Source organism: Excalfactoria chinensis, chromosome 4 (genome assembly GCF_039878825.1).
Source record: "Excalfactoria chinensis isolate bCotChi1 chromosome 4, bCotChi1.hap2, whole genome shotgun sequence".
Taxonomy (NCBI): domain Eukaryota; kingdom Metazoa; phylum Chordata; class Aves; order Galliformes; family Phasianidae; genus Excalfactoria; species Excalfactoria chinensis.
In genome coordinates, this window is record NC_092828.1 from 24,092,167 (window position 1) to 24,107,135 (window position 14,969).

General features: G+C 44.6%; 2 protein-coding genes across 2 annotated transcripts; both read right to left on the reverse strand.

Moving 5' to 3' along the window:
* Positions 1-965: 965 nt before the first annotated feature.
* Positions 966-9,090, reverse strand: LRRC66 (leucine rich repeat containing 66). Its single transcript, XM_072335709.1, has 4 exons — positions 8,237-9,090; positions 7,282-7,451; positions 5,800-6,127; positions 966-3,553 (listed from the first exon to the last, which is right to left on the reverse strand). The coding sequence occupies exons 1-4, from the start codon at positions 8,718-8,720 to the stop codon at positions 966-968; spliced, it is 3,570 nt and encodes a 1,189-aa protein (XP_072191810.1). The 5' UTR covers positions 8,721-9,090.
* Positions 9,091-9,191: 101 nt separating this feature from the next.
* SGCB (sarcoglycan beta) lies at positions 9,192-14,862 on the reverse strand. Its single transcript, XM_072335711.1, has 6 exons — positions 14,575-14,862; positions 13,431-13,640; positions 13,004-13,189; positions 12,721-12,912; positions 11,931-12,062; positions 9,192-11,288 (listed from the first exon to the last, which is right to left on the reverse strand). The coding sequence occupies exons 1-6, from the start codon at positions 14,845-14,847 to the stop codon at positions 11,085-11,087; spliced, it is 1,197 nt and encodes a 398-aa protein (XP_072191812.1). The 5' UTR covers positions 14,848-14,862; the 3' UTR covers positions 9,192-11,084.
* Between the last annotated feature and the right edge of the window lie 107 nt (positions 14,863-14,969).

Genomic DNA, 14,969 nt, shown 5'->3' on the forward strand with positions numbered 1-14,969 from the left:
TTGTTATTAATAAAACTTGATGGAAAAGTGAGGGGAAAAAAATTGCTTGTAGCTCTCACGTTGCTTGTGTGTATTCGAGGGTTCTGACAACTAGCATCCATTTCTTTTTATTTATTGGCATGCTCTCATTTGGAGAGTTTCTATGTCGTGTCAGCTATGCCCCTCTGCCTAAATGTACCGGTTCTGTGTTTTGCAATGAATTCAAATCCCAGAGACTTCTAGGAATACAGCATTTGAATACTGTTTAGGTTTTATGTAATACTGGGGATATTCAGAGACTTGTAGCCTGGAAATCTGGTTCATAAAAGCAGAAGGCAGTAATATATTCTATTATCATAGTATCATAGTATTGTGCGAGTTGGAAGGGACCATAGAGATCATCGAGTCCAACTCCCAGGTTTCGAGCCCCCGTGTAGCAAAGCAGCACTTCTACCCCCTGCTCCACAGGGGGGATTCGAACCCGGGCCCTTCAGTGCCGCAAGCTATATAGGGTGATTCCTGCAGCAAACATGCAGTAATAGTAATGATGTAATAATAATTTCGGTGTTACATTTATTTTTTTTGACAAATAAAACAGTGGGTGTTAGAAATTGTAAAGGAAACTAAGATCTCAGTACCAACAGTAAGCAAGTATATTACTAGACCTCAGCAAAAGGTTTATTAGCAAACATAACTACTGAGGAGTTTACTCATTCAGGTTTGCAAGTACGAGTCTGTGGTATCTGACTTGTATGTACACAGATATCTGTATCAGCCTGAGTTGCCTTTTGGAGTAAGTTTTTTTTCTGAATTAGGTTAATCTACACTTTACCCATCACACAGGTCAGGTCTGGTTCCATAACCCGCATTTCTGAAGTTAAAGGCAGATAGCTGTACTGAGCAAAGATGAGCAGAAAACCCCCCAGTTTAATTCCAAGACGCAGTCATTTTGCACCTGTAGGAGGTTAGCAATGCGCTGCTGTGTCTCAACCATCAGAATCTGCTCTCCTACTTTGCAAAATATTTGCAAATCCATCAAATGCTCTTTTCTTCTTAATGAAAAGCCGGCCCTGTCCTAAACTGGTCTGAGGCCTTTGACGGAGTCTTTCACTGGAATCTGGGAGGCTGGCAGCTGTTGTAGAACTGTTCTCTGGTGCTGTCAAAGAAGCGTCATCCTCCAGCTCACTGGGATCAGTTGTTGGGAAGGTTTTGTTTCCTGCAGTCTTTTGTGGGAACAGACCTGAGCTGCGCTGTGTGCTTCTGCTCAGGGAGCTGGGTGGGACTGGTGAGGAATACACGTTCTCTTCACTTGGATCCAACTGGAAGTAACTTTCTGTGTTGAAGACCGACTGTGTTTTCCCAGGAGATTCAAGGTGCAATGTTGTCATAACACTGCACGATTGCATTTCGTCAGAAGAGCTGCAGTTGCTGCTGCCCTGTAATTCCCTGTATTCATCACACTCTTCACTGAAACCTCTTTCTGTTTTATCTTCATGAGTCCAAGCTGAATTAATGTACTCACCCTGTGGTAATGACTCTTTCTCCATAATAACCGTAGGTGGGTTTTCAGTTGCGTTTTCAGGTAGGGATGGATGAAGTGATTTGTTGCCGGCTGTGCTGGCATGCAGGAGAGGTGCTTTTGTAACAGTTGCATTCAAACCAGGGTCAAGAAGAGTACAAACAAAATGATCATTCTCAGATGCGTTTGTGTTCCATCGCAGAGCAATGTCCCCTTCCCCATGGTCGCTTTCAGAGGAGCTCTCATCTGTGAGCTGCTCTGTGCTTTCCTCTGGTGCCTGTTCCTTCTGTTCTGTGGGGCTGTGTCTGAGGAGGTGCTGTGGTTGAAAGGAAAACTGATGTGGCTGCAGCTCAGCGTCGTCAGGAGTATTTTCAGTATCTGTTGCATATGTAGGAGGATGTTTTAATGAAAGTGATGTATCGCTGAAGTCTGTGATGTGCTTGTAGGGAGAATCAGAAACAGAGTTTTGTGCTGTTGACTCTTTGTTATAATAGTCAAATGCATCAGGAGCTTCTGGACTTGAACTAATTGTGTCTGAACCTGACATTCTTACATGATCACTGCCCTTGGTGGCATGAGCTGATGCTGCTTCAGGCATGATGGTGTCTGACCCATAATCAGTAGTGGTTCCAAAATATGCACTGTGCTTATCTCCATTTTTTCCAATATGCCGAAGTTCTGCAGCAATACTCAGGGATTCCAGCGGCGGTGAGAAATGACCGATTCCATCTGTGTCAGCTTTCTCCACTGATACCAGAGGAGTTGGCAAGTTGCTGCTAACGCTGGGTTGTTCCAGGTCAAAGTCTTCTAAGGAGCTGCAGTCACTCATCGTGAATGGAGTCCCTTCATCTGAAGAACTGTCACCGAAGAAATCTGCAAAATTACCTTGCTCATTTCTACAGTCCCTTTTATGGCTGTGATCAGTATGAGGAGCATCCTCAGGTTTTTGGTGAACGCTTAAGTTCTCAATATTTGCATCTCTCTTGGAGCTACTGGGTAAAATATGATCTCCCACATCGCTGTTTGTGTTTATGTTGTTCCCTTTGTATTCAGGTGTTGCCTCTGACTGCTGCTGACCAGAGCTGTTAACCACCTCACTGTCCCTGGAATCTTGCACACTGGTTTGGGGTTGTACTGTGGGAAGTGGGAAGCCAGCATCTCCTGTACAGGGTAAATCTGTGTCTGCAGGGTCCACGTGAACTGACTGAGAGCCAGTGTTGTGTCTGCTGGGTATGGGAGGGACTCTGCTCTGCTCTGAGTCTGTGCTGTTTGTGTACTTTGGGTCTTCCCATGGTGACAAGCTATTCCCCATCAATTTCCTCGGTGTTACTTCATCGCTGCTCTCATAATCCATCCTTGCAGTAAGCTGTCCAGTGTTTATGTACATGGCATCGCAGCTATTAGTTTTGGTGTTGGAAGACACTGTATTTTTCCCTATGTTAATCTCATTATTGCTTTGTTTTGGGAACTCCTCAGTTCTTGGTGTGCGTCCAGTGCCACCAATGACATCTTCGTACAACTGAGCAGTTCCTGCAGGAGAAGCATGTGTGTTTCTTGAAGAATTCTCATAAGAAACAAACATATTATGCTGTGTGTTCACTGGTTTGCTCGTGGAGTGCTCTCTGCTCAGGGTTTCATCTGAAAAAGCATGGTTAGCGTAGATGTGTTCTGGAGCTGGTGCTTTGTTCTTGCACATGCGCATCCACAAGCGTGTGAGGCAGGGCCTGGCTAGGGCGCCCAAGCAGAAAGCAAAGAGGAATGTAATGAACACCGAGAGGCATACAGCCAGCATCAGGTCCTGCTGCGTTCCTCCTGCTCTAACACCTGCATTGGTGGCCCGAGTTTTTCTAACCAGAGATGCTGGAGCCCTTTCTTTCACCTGTACATTGTAGATGAGATACTTCTTCCTTGTTGTATTAAAAGTACACACGTATAAGCCTTCATCGCTTTTCTCAGCGTTGTGTATAACTAAATTATTGTTATCCAGTGTCAGATGAGGAAGACTGCTTTCCTCTGAAATTCGGCCTTTAGGTGCCCACCAAGAGACTCCGTTGCCTGAAATGAAAGAAAACACTAATTGAAACTTTCTTAAAAGCAGAGTATACTTAGCTGGTGGAGTCAGGTTATTTCTATACAGACATGCTCTGACCTATCTGTGGTAATTTTTATTTTTCCTATCCATGGTCACTTGTCACTGTGCCAAAATATGTGTTAAATAGGCTTTTATTTTCTCTGCATTTAAAATACAGCATGATTAGTGTGCTAACAGCAGGCTTTACAAGAAGGACGGTATGGATGAGGGAGGAGGACCCTGGGCTGTTGGCTGGTCTTTGCCATGCTACAAACTGCTGTGGCTGTGCCTGGTGCAGGATGCATGGCCCTAGCACAGTGTAGTTGTGCTGCTGTGTGTGGCTGAGAGCAACCTGTCAGGTCTTTGCCAGTGCTTTAACTGCCATGTTGTTTCTGTGGTTACTGTTCAGGCTGCAGCAAAGACAGTTGGCAAACCAAGGCAATTTGTGTGCACCCAACAAGCGTTCCAGCCTCTAGCAAGTGTAGGATGTGGCTGGTTTCTGCCCTTTTGGAATGTATTCCAGTGTTGTACGTACAGCTTTGCTTTTGGACTGCTCAGGCTGCCACTTGAGTTTAGGTGCTATGCAGTCTGTTGACTTGAGCCCTGAGCACGTTTTCTGTGATTTACTTGGAAAGCAGAACAGAAGTGTGGTATTTCTAGTAGACTCTAATCATTTTCATTTGGGGATGAAGTGTTCCAAAGGGAAAGCCTTTACACCCTGTAGTACTATTAGTTTGTTAAATTGTATTGCCTTGTGGTTGATGACAAATGCCTTTCTGCATTGAGTTTTGTCTCAGTGTTCCTTCTGCAAAGTCTGAGCTCTGCAGGCTTTTGTCCCCTGTACTGTGAGTGCTATGCCATGTCTGCTGAACCCTGCACTGAGCTAGCTGTGTGCTGCAGTCCATGGGGGCTGCACTTACATAGGGGTGCGAGTCCTCTCCCTTTCAAACACAAATAAACTTTCAGTAAGGCCAAGTACAGGGTGCTGCACGTGGGTTGGGGCGATCCCAGGTTTTTATACAAACTGGGGGAAGATCTCCTTGAGAGCAGCCCTGTGGAGGAATAGGGGGTCCTGGTGAATGAGAAGCTGGACATGAGACAGTAGTGTGAGCTTGCAGCCTGGAAGGCCAACTGTGTTCTGGGCTGTGTTAAAAAGAGGAGTGACCAGCAGGGAGAGGGAGGTGAGTGTCCCCATCTACTCAGTGCTTGTGAGACCCCATCTGCGGTACTGCGTCCAGGCCTGGGGCCACCAGCACAGGAAGGGCATGGAGCTCTCAGAGCAGGTCCAGAGGAGGGCCAATAAGATGATCAGAGGGCTGGAGCAGCTCTCCTATGAGGAAAGGTTGAGGGAACTGGGATCGTTTAGCTTAGAGAAGGCTCCAGGGAGACCTCAGTGTGGCCTTCCAGTACTTGAAGGGAGCATATAAACAGAAGTGGAAACAGCTGTTTGCATGGATTGGTAGTGTTAGGACAAGGGGAAATGGTCTTAAACTGAGACTGGGGAGGTTTAGGTTAGAGATCAGGAGGAAATTTTCTACACCGAGGGTGGTGACGCACTGGAACAGGCTGCGCAGAGAGGTTGTGGATGCCCCATCCCTGGAGGCATTCAAGGCCAGGCTGGATGTGGCTCTGGGCAGCCTGGTCTGCTGGTTGGTGACCCTGCACATAGCAGGGGGTTGAAACTAAATGATCACTGTGGTCCTTTTCAACCCAGGCCACTCTATGATTCATTTCACTCTGCTGTAACCAAATACCTCAGAAACTCAGCTGTATCCTTCTCCTTTTTCCTCCAGAAGTGCTACCCCACAGCTGTTAACTGCAGTAAGAGAAAAGCCCATTCTGTGCTTTGTTTGCATTCAATAATTAACTTACATATTTGCAACATATTGCATACTGAAATTTGTGTATGGTTGGACTTTAGCATCACTCATTAGTTTAGCACAGGAAAGGAGATGAAAGCATGGGGGTTGGAACTAGATGGTTTTGGAGGTCCCTTCAAACCCAAGTTATTCTATGATTCTATTCTATGATTTCTAAGATTCCATTCTACGACTCCACCTTTAGGAAAAATGGCTTTCAAATTCTGTGGTGTAATAATCACTAATTAGCATGTTAAATTGTCATTTGGTTACATTTAAAGCAGCACCCACTTTTCAAGCCAGATTTGTGTGATCATTCTGCACGCAGTAGGAGTTTAGCAGCGCACGGGGCACAGCCCTGTTCCACATACCCAGTGTGTTACCCACGCTGCAGCGCAGCACTGATGTCTCCCTCGGTGGGACCACGACTGTCCTGAACAAAACGTCACTGCAGTTCAGGTGGAAACTTGAAAGATAGAGCAGAGGCTTCTGTGAGCTGGTGGCAGATTTACTGCACGAGGTCATCAGCTTTTTTCTCATGGAGGCAGAAAGAAAACGGAGTAAATGTTTGAAAGCGTAAAGTCTGCAGTTACATATCCAGGAGCTGTTGAACAAATCCACTTTGAGTTGAAAGATGTTCATATTGATTAATAGGTGGGGTAGAATGGTTGCCAGAGGGTTTTCGCGGAGATCCACGACCTATGTGGAAGTAATTCATTCAGAATTAATTTCATTGCATTCTTCAGATTGGAAAAGATCTTCACATTTAAGATCATCCCATCTAACTGCCAGCCGGTCATCCCATGCCCACTAACCACATCCACACACTTACTGAGCACCTGCAGGGATGGTGGTGACTCCACCACCTCCCTGGGCAGCCCACTCCAATGCCTCACCACTCTTTCTGAGAACAATATTTTACTAATAAATTGGTAAGCCTTAGAACAGAATCTGAATTGCAGCATCAAACATAATATTTATTTTACTAGAAGAGCATTTTTTTTAGGATTGGGAACAATATCTGTTACGAGATTTCAAAAATACTGCACCAAGGTTTTGATTTTAGGACAGGGGTTTGGCAGACTTCCATTGTAGGCTACTTCTGTGTGGCTGGGAATCTGCAGGGCTCTTGCCAGAGGATGCCTGCAGTCGATGCAAGGGGCTGTTGAGTCTTTTTATGACTCTCTGGTCTCCTTAGAAATAGCCTCATTGGACTCATTTCTTCTGCATCTCATGTACAATTCCTTCTCAGCTTGACTGTGCCGAAGTTGATAAAGGCCCGTCATAGCATCTCAGTGTTTTGTGTTTCTTTGAGGAGTGGAAAGGGCATGTGTGTCGGTGCACGTGTGGAAGGGATGGGGGAAGGAAGTCTGTGCTTAAGCCAGTTATGTGCTGGCTTGTGGCATAGCTAAATGGGTATCTGCAGGGCTATACTTCGTATACTTACAGTTGCAGATGTGCTATATACAAGTAACGGCTATCTAAACTCTTTGCTTAAATTTTTGTAATTGTGTACCAGTGATCAGACCAATATAATCACTGCTGAACAGCTGACTGAAGAATCTTTAGCGGCGATTGGTTAGGTACTGGAATGGGCTCCCCAAGGAGGTGGTTGAATCGCCATCCCTGGATGTGTTTAAGAGTCGCTTGGATGTGGTACTCAGGGATATGATTTAGCAGAGGTTTGTTGTTGTGGTATTGTTTTGTGGTTGTTTTTTAAGAGATAGGCTACTGGTTAGGCTGCGGTTGGACTTGATGATCTTCAAGGTCTTTTCCAACCTGAGTGATTCTATGATTCTATGATTCTATGATTAGCACGGAATACTGAGGCTGTAGTAATGCTGCTTTACGACCTGTAGTTTGTTGAGATCCTTGAAGGCGGCGGGATGGATGTTTGCTATCTTGTTGTTTTGCAGGTAGATATTTTTCAGCTGCGAACAGTTGTGGAAATCATTCCGGTCGATCTGCAGTATGCCATTGAATGACAGATGGACAGTTTGCAGAGACTGCAGCAGTCCCAGCCCTAGGAGGAGCAGAATGATTTCACATTTCATATTCCTGTTTTCCCAGCTGTTGTCAGGTGGCTGACACTACCACCTCCATGTTCATACACAGATAGGAATGTAACCATAGGACATACACCTGACTGAAACTGAAAGCGTGTTCTTGCTTTTGTACCCCTGTCTGCCTGTGAATTAAGCATAACAGTATGTCCTTCAGCAAACCCTCATTAGGACAGCATCTGTGCTCCATAAGCAGCTCTATGGAGTGCTGAAGGTGTCTTGTTTTCTTACACACTGTGCAGGGAGCCCCTAAAAGCCTCAGTTTAGCAAAGACTTAAAGAATTGTTAATAGGAGATATAAATTGCTATATGGCAAATTTGTTCCGAATGAACTAAACATATTTTCCCATCTTTGTGAAATACTGAATCTGGGGCCAGTTTGTCCAGTTTTATTTAGAAGAGCATTAACTTTATTCTAAGGAGTACTATGAAATTGCTTTTGTAATTTTCTTAGATATTAATGTTCACAATTGAGTTGTAGAGGCTGATGGTCTTCCTTGCCTCTCAGAAAGTAAACTTTAGTTATACTTGACTGGCATTGCAAAGACTGTATAGAACCAAACAACCCATTTGTTGTTGAACAACTTTCAGTCTGCATTTGCACACAGGTGAAACCTGGCCACACTTTACACGTAACCAACAGAGATAGTCTCATTGTACATCGAGTGAGATGTACCAAATTTTATCCCAAGCCAATTTACTCCTTGTGAGTGAGTGAGGTCCTTAAATATTTTGAAATGCTCACCTGTTGGAACTGCATGGAGGTTATTCCTTTTGGCTGACAGCACTTTCAGAGCAGGCAGGAAATGGTGGATTTCTCCAAGTGTTTCAGGTGTAGGTGGGTCCAGTGTGAGGGTGCTGATGGAGTTACCGTTGAGGTTTAGAGTTTCCAACACTGGTAAACTTCTAAAAGCAGTTATGGAGATTTCAGAAATGAGGTTGTTACTGAGATTCAGATGTTTCAGCATCCAGTCTTCGTTTCTCCCGGTGGAGCACGGAAAAGTTTTAATGTTATTGTAACTGAAATCGGCTGTTACTGCTGTTAGCGATATATCTTCTGGAACAGCAGCTAGTCCCATCAAAGAGCAATTCACTACGAACTTCTCATCCCACCAGCAGTCTGTACGGTGATGTGTATTAAGAAGCTGCTGTGACTTGGTTCCCGCTGATCCAGGATGATTAAAGTAAAGGAGCAGCACAGCTGTGACACTCAGGTGAATTTTATCCATAACGTCTATACGTAAGATGTAAAGTTACGGTAAGTTCAGCACAACATGAGGCAAAACAGAAAGAGGAAATACTTTGCCATCGACCCGAAACAAACACCCAACCATTACCAGCATTCTGTCTGAGACACCGCAGCTTTAGAGGGTTAGGAATTTCTCCCCATAAACTGGGGAGCTCCCCCCTCCATCCCCCTCTCCCAAAGACACTCCAAACCTTTTCTTTCTCTTCCAGCCCTTCAGTTGAGAAACAGCTTCTCAGGAACTTGTGAACTAACCACAGCAGAGACTTTTGAACTGTAACTTGAGGTATCATATACAGTTATCACTGATCAAAGTCCACTGAATGCAATCTATGACAAATAGCTATGGAATGATTTTCATACTTGCAGTTAACACAATACTAGTTTCACCATCAATACAGCAATGTGTTTTAATGATAAAAAGAAACACGTTCTTGCAAATAAGACTCAGCTGTGGTTTAGAGTTAAAATTTATTTTTTGTCATTTAAAAACAAAATTCATTTAAAAACAAAGCTTAGAAATGCAATCGTCTTCCAGCTACTGAAGCAACCACCACCTTTACAGGTGCTGAGAATTCATCACAAGTACGTTGCTTTGGTGGACCCAGTAGGTATCTTACAGAGAAGCACGTAGAACACAGCATTTCAAGTGCGTCTGTGGGACTGAAATAAATAGTGTGCCACACAGTGTGTTTGAAATAAGCAAAGAAAAACGTACTTCAGGCAGTTAGAAGATAAACAACAAATAACTGCACAATGTGGGGTACGTGGTGTCAGTGTTTCTCAAAATGTGTAATGAAGGCAACAGAATGTTTTACCAGTGCATAAATAGTGGCCAGCAAGTCAATAATTCACACCATGTGGTATTTATACGACTGGTTTCGCTACATTTTGACTAAAAATCCACACTTCAAAATCAATTCTCCAGACCGTGACTTAAGAGCACCTTTATGACACATCTCTCAGCTATGCTGTGTGTAGTTGGTAATTATAGGTCCGGAATCCAATCCTAGCATGTAGGCGTGATATCAAGCAGAGAAGAGCTATAAAGTGCTCTTCATGTGTACTCTATGTGATCAAGGCAGTATCTGTCATTTACCAAGTTCTATTATTTCAGCCTTGTGAACACTGCTGCTTATATATAAATACATGCACCAGTATTAATTAACATCAGTTATGTATGACAGTATTTGCATGTATATACATATTTGTGTAATGTATATCAATATAAGCAGCATTATATAATATGTATATATTATATATATGCATCTATACGTGTGTAAATAAAGTGACAAACTGTGCCATTATCAAGTGAATGCAAGTTCTAAGAACAACAGTTTTATCTTCTCAGGTGAAATATCCTCATTGGGAACTGCTTAATGCCACAAACACGGATGTTTTCAGCATGATTAATACATATTAACTATAGTAAAACTGCGAAGTTCATGGAGGCAATATGCAAAACATACTTTAGCATGTTTGTACTTTCCCATAGTCTTGAATGTAATTCGATGGCAGCAGGAGCTGGCTTGTCTTTTGGAATTCAGTGTACTTTGAGAGCTATAAAACAAGCGTAGGTAATTCATATTTCCATAACAAATGCCCAATCCTGAAGTTAACATTTAACTTCTGCACAACTTTTAGGAGGATAAAGATGTGCTTATCTAAAAAGACTTGTCAAAAAATGGCTTGCTAAGCCACCATTGTGGCCTCCTCTATTTAGATTACTTGATGCTACTGTAAAACAAAACACACTGCACACCTATTTCAAACAGAAGAAAAGTACACGGGGGAAGGATGAGGATAATGAGCTGATCTCTTTGTAGTACACAACGTCATCCCTCTACAAAAGCAGTTCTAAGGCTACAGTAGTTATTTATTTAAAAGGCCCCAGCTCACCATAGACGCAGTTTCACTGTTGACAAATTCAGATATACCACCTGTGGTTATTCTGCTGTCACGGGTTCCAAACCATCACACAAAGAATTGCAGACTTCAGTCTAACTTCAGAATTGAATACTGACAATTCACAGCAAGAAAAGAGACCTGACCTTAGACACTGCTGCTTACAATTACGCTTCAGTTCTTTAAACATATCCTACTGATCCCAATTCAGGAAGGTATTTTAGGATGCACATAAACTGAAAGCTCACTGAATCAGTGCCACTGTTATGGCTAGCACAACGATGACATTAAACTGCTGAATGTAACACCCTGTGCTTAAAAATACTGTGTAATAAATGTTAGTATTAACTCTTGTAGAAACAGAAATCCTTGAAGGCATGCAGTTAGTTCATACAAACACATGTAAACGCATACAAGAACTCTTCTGGTAGTGCTTTGTGTTTTAGTGCGTGGCTCCACACGGATTGACGGAGGTCTGACAACCCATGTTGTGACCTGTCACCTGCACCTTGAACAGTGTTCCATCTGCACACATACAGAGCTTGAATCGCAGCCAGTTGCCGTTGTTAAACTGCTCCCCGTATGAAGAGCTTGGCAGTCGTGATGGGCTGACCATCACGGTTCCGTTCAGGATAATGCTGTTCTCCTTTTCAGAGGGAAGGAAAAAATGAGAGTTTTTAGGAAGAACAAGCTAGTTTAACAGTATGTTGTTAGAAAGGTCATAGAAATCTACAGAATATAATGTATAAGAAGGTTTCATTGTTTCATTAAATTCACGAATAACACCCGTTAGTTTCTCCATTACAGCCACTGTACTTTGCTATTCCAGTGGTAGGTCAATACTGAGAAAGCAATGTGGCAGACAGTTCTTCACTTCACAGACCTATAAGCAAAGGCAGTGAATTAAAAAGAAGTGAAATGAACTGATTTTAGTCTCTGCTCTTTTGTTTAAGGTTGCTGTCCACAATAAAGCCTCAGGAGAATATATATTCCCTTCGGCTTTCATTTCAGTGCAAAAACACCCAATAACCTACTTGAATCGCTTTATGAGATTCTGGTGTCTTATAATATTACATCAGCATTACTTGAACACTACTAAACCGCAAATTAAAAGCGTAACAATCATCTACCTTTAAAAAAACCCAATTAAATATGCTGACTGCAACTCAACTTCTATGATTCATGACTCTTTTCTATAAAATTCGAATCAGTACAAAGCTGAAGGAGCTTACTAGCAGCTTGAACTTGAAAGAAAGACGTTCAGAAAATGCTGCTGTGAAATACTTACTGCTTTAAGCTCCATGTTGCCCCCCATTCGAAACTCAATGGTCTTGCCTGTGATGAAAACACCTTCATTTCCACGGACAATAGCACGGCCATCAACCTTTATGTTCAGGTCACTGGTTGCATTGCTAGTGATCTAAAAAACACACAAACACAAGTATTACAGATCAATGAAAACGTGCCACTTGGGTTCATCCGAGTAACTTTAATCATCTCGAAAGTATTGCTCAGTAATTTAATTAAAAAAACCCTTTCCCATTATGACTATGAAGCCTTTGCCCATTTGGTATTTTCTACATTCACACTTGTGTGGCTTACTTAAATTTGGAAGGTACGTAGCATAGTTTGTCTGTCTATCACTTGGTTGTGATAACAATTACCCGTGTGACAGTTGCATGGGATACAAGATCAACCCTGCAAGCAAATGCAGCCTTCCTTGTGAGGAGTGATTACTTATACTTGCTCCTCTGTTCTCATTTAACCTGTTCCTCTGACATATCTAAAGGTCTTCTTGCTGTTTTTCTCTCTGCTAAGTACTTTTTAATTGCTAACCAGCAGAGAAGACATAAGGAGAAAAACAAAAAACACTCTCTTTTCTTGGTCCTGAGACACACACAACCCTCAATTAACCCTCTGACACCACTCTGGTAGTGACACACAACAGAACTGCGCACCGTATCGCACCTGGAAAGCCTTTATTATGCCTGATATGCAAGAGAGAAGCTTCAGTCTGACATTAAGATTGACACTATGCATACAAAAACATACAGGGTTTTGGTTCTCTGACGACGTACCCGCTCCGTAGAGGCCTTCTGGACATTCAAGATTTTAACTCCATTTGGCAGATGAAACTCATGAGTTTCATAGTCAGTGCTGAACAAGGTATTCTGTGTCCGTGGGTCAACAAACTCCATGCCGATATCACTGGTGATGGAAGTTTTGTCTTTTTCCACACTAAGCTTGGTTGTTCCTTGCTGAAATACAATCTTCAGAAGCGAAAGGCTTTAAGTTAATAGCGTTTCAAACATTACGTTTATTAATAACCCGAGCGTAATTCCAATTCATGACATAACTTACAGGCTGATTATTTCCAGTGATCACCAGATCTTCATTCCGTCTGCCTCCCACAGTGCTTTTATACAGTGGATGTATCACACCCATGTCAGAAACTTGCTTAAACCGCAGCAAGCCGCTCTCATGGAACTCCATGCTGTCACAACCATTGGGGCCGATTCGAATCACTGCCCAGATAACAAGCGTAATCTGAAAGAGAAACACACGCTGTCAGAGACGACTTTGATATTACAGGTATCCTGGATACATCTGTACTGCATTAATAACACATAGTGTATTTTCCTTTGTGAAGTTTGGGGAAGGGAGAGAGAGCATCAAGGCTTCCTCATCGAGGCTCCTGTGGGTTCACACTGGGACTGTGACGGTGAAATACTGATGACTGAACGAAATAGGTCCTAACATTGCTTACAGCCTAAGTATTAATACTCACAATCAGATTGATGACAGCCAAAATAAACAGAAGGACAATCACGCAGATGGCCAAGTTGCCTTTCCTGCCACGTAAGCCTGTCTTGTGGAGTCGGTCTTCATCAATTGGAATATATCCAGCTTTAAAGTTACTGTTGTGCTCCTTATTGACATTCCTGCGCTCTACAGCCTTCTCACGCATGGATTTCTTCACTGGCCCATTGGAACTTTGCTGTGATACAAAGCACAGGTTAGCTGTTGTGAGGTATGTTTAAGTCCACCAAAATGATACACATGTAAAAAAATATACACAGCTGATCAATGGAATATATTATATTGTACCCAGGATTATGTAATGTTACAGCCTGCCACTTGTACTTACAGTATACAGCCACTGACAGACTACCTGTCAGGGGGAACAGGCCTGGCTGGCCATAATTTACTGGTTGGCAGTGACTGGACTGCAAAGTGCCTCCCAGCAAATGGTCCTATTAGTGCATATCAGAAAATCTCACAGAGATTCACAGGGAAAGAAAGCTTGATTGCCCCGGCTGTTTTCATAGCTTTGTACACTGTTTTGTTCCACCTCTCCTGAATGACGCAGGTCGCTGGGTAAGGGTCCAAAAAGGGGGTCGGTCTTTTGATGGCACCAGGTGTGTTTGGCTGAATCCCGGAGCCGCACGCGTTTGTGCTGATGCGGTGGGTGAAGACACCTGTTTTCTTTTGGAGCCGAGCAGGAAACAGTACCGAGAAAGGCTGCAGGGCTGAGCAGGGAACGACGCTCCGAAGCCAGCCGAGCGCGCCCCGCGTCCGTACACGCCCCGAGCCGAGCGCGGTGACTCACGCAGCTCTATTTATACCGGCCGGGTAACGGGCCGCCCCGCGTTCCCACTCGCGCAGCACCGCCGCGGCTCCGCGCCGACGTGTCACAACAGCCCACTTCCCAAACGCTCTCCCCGCTCGCTTCTCCGTCCCCCAGGCCCGTGCGCGGGGCTCGGGCTGCTGTCACGACCAAGGCACGCACTCAGCCTCCCGCCGGCCCCGGCCTTTCGGATGGGGCCATCTGTTGGTCGCCGGGATCCCCGTCCCGAGCGCAGCCCGGCCCCTCTCCGCACGAGCGGCGCTCCCCGCCCGGCCGCCCCCCGCTGCCCGCCCCGCTCGCAGACCTGCTCCGAGGCGGCCGCCGCCATCTTCCCCGGGCCCCGCCGCGGCTGCAGGAGCTCCGCGCTCCCCCTGCCGGAGAGAGGCGGCGGGGCTGCCCAAAAACGGCCCGCTGCGCTCCGCGGAGACTCGAACCGACCCCCCGCCTCCGTGCCGTCGGGCGGAGACCGGCCCCGCGGTGACCCCGCGTTGCGGAGCGGTGCCGAGCTCTTCCCGCAGCGAAGCGTTCGGGGCTGGCAAAAAGCTGTTGGGATAATAAAGTGTTTCTCCTCGCTCATGGCGAGCGGCGCGTACGTGAGCGTTCCCAGCCACGGGACCCCTCGCAAATAACTCGTGCATTTCTATGCGTTTAGCCAAAGCGAGATTCGCTTTATTTTTCCACGCTGGGAAATGAAAATGA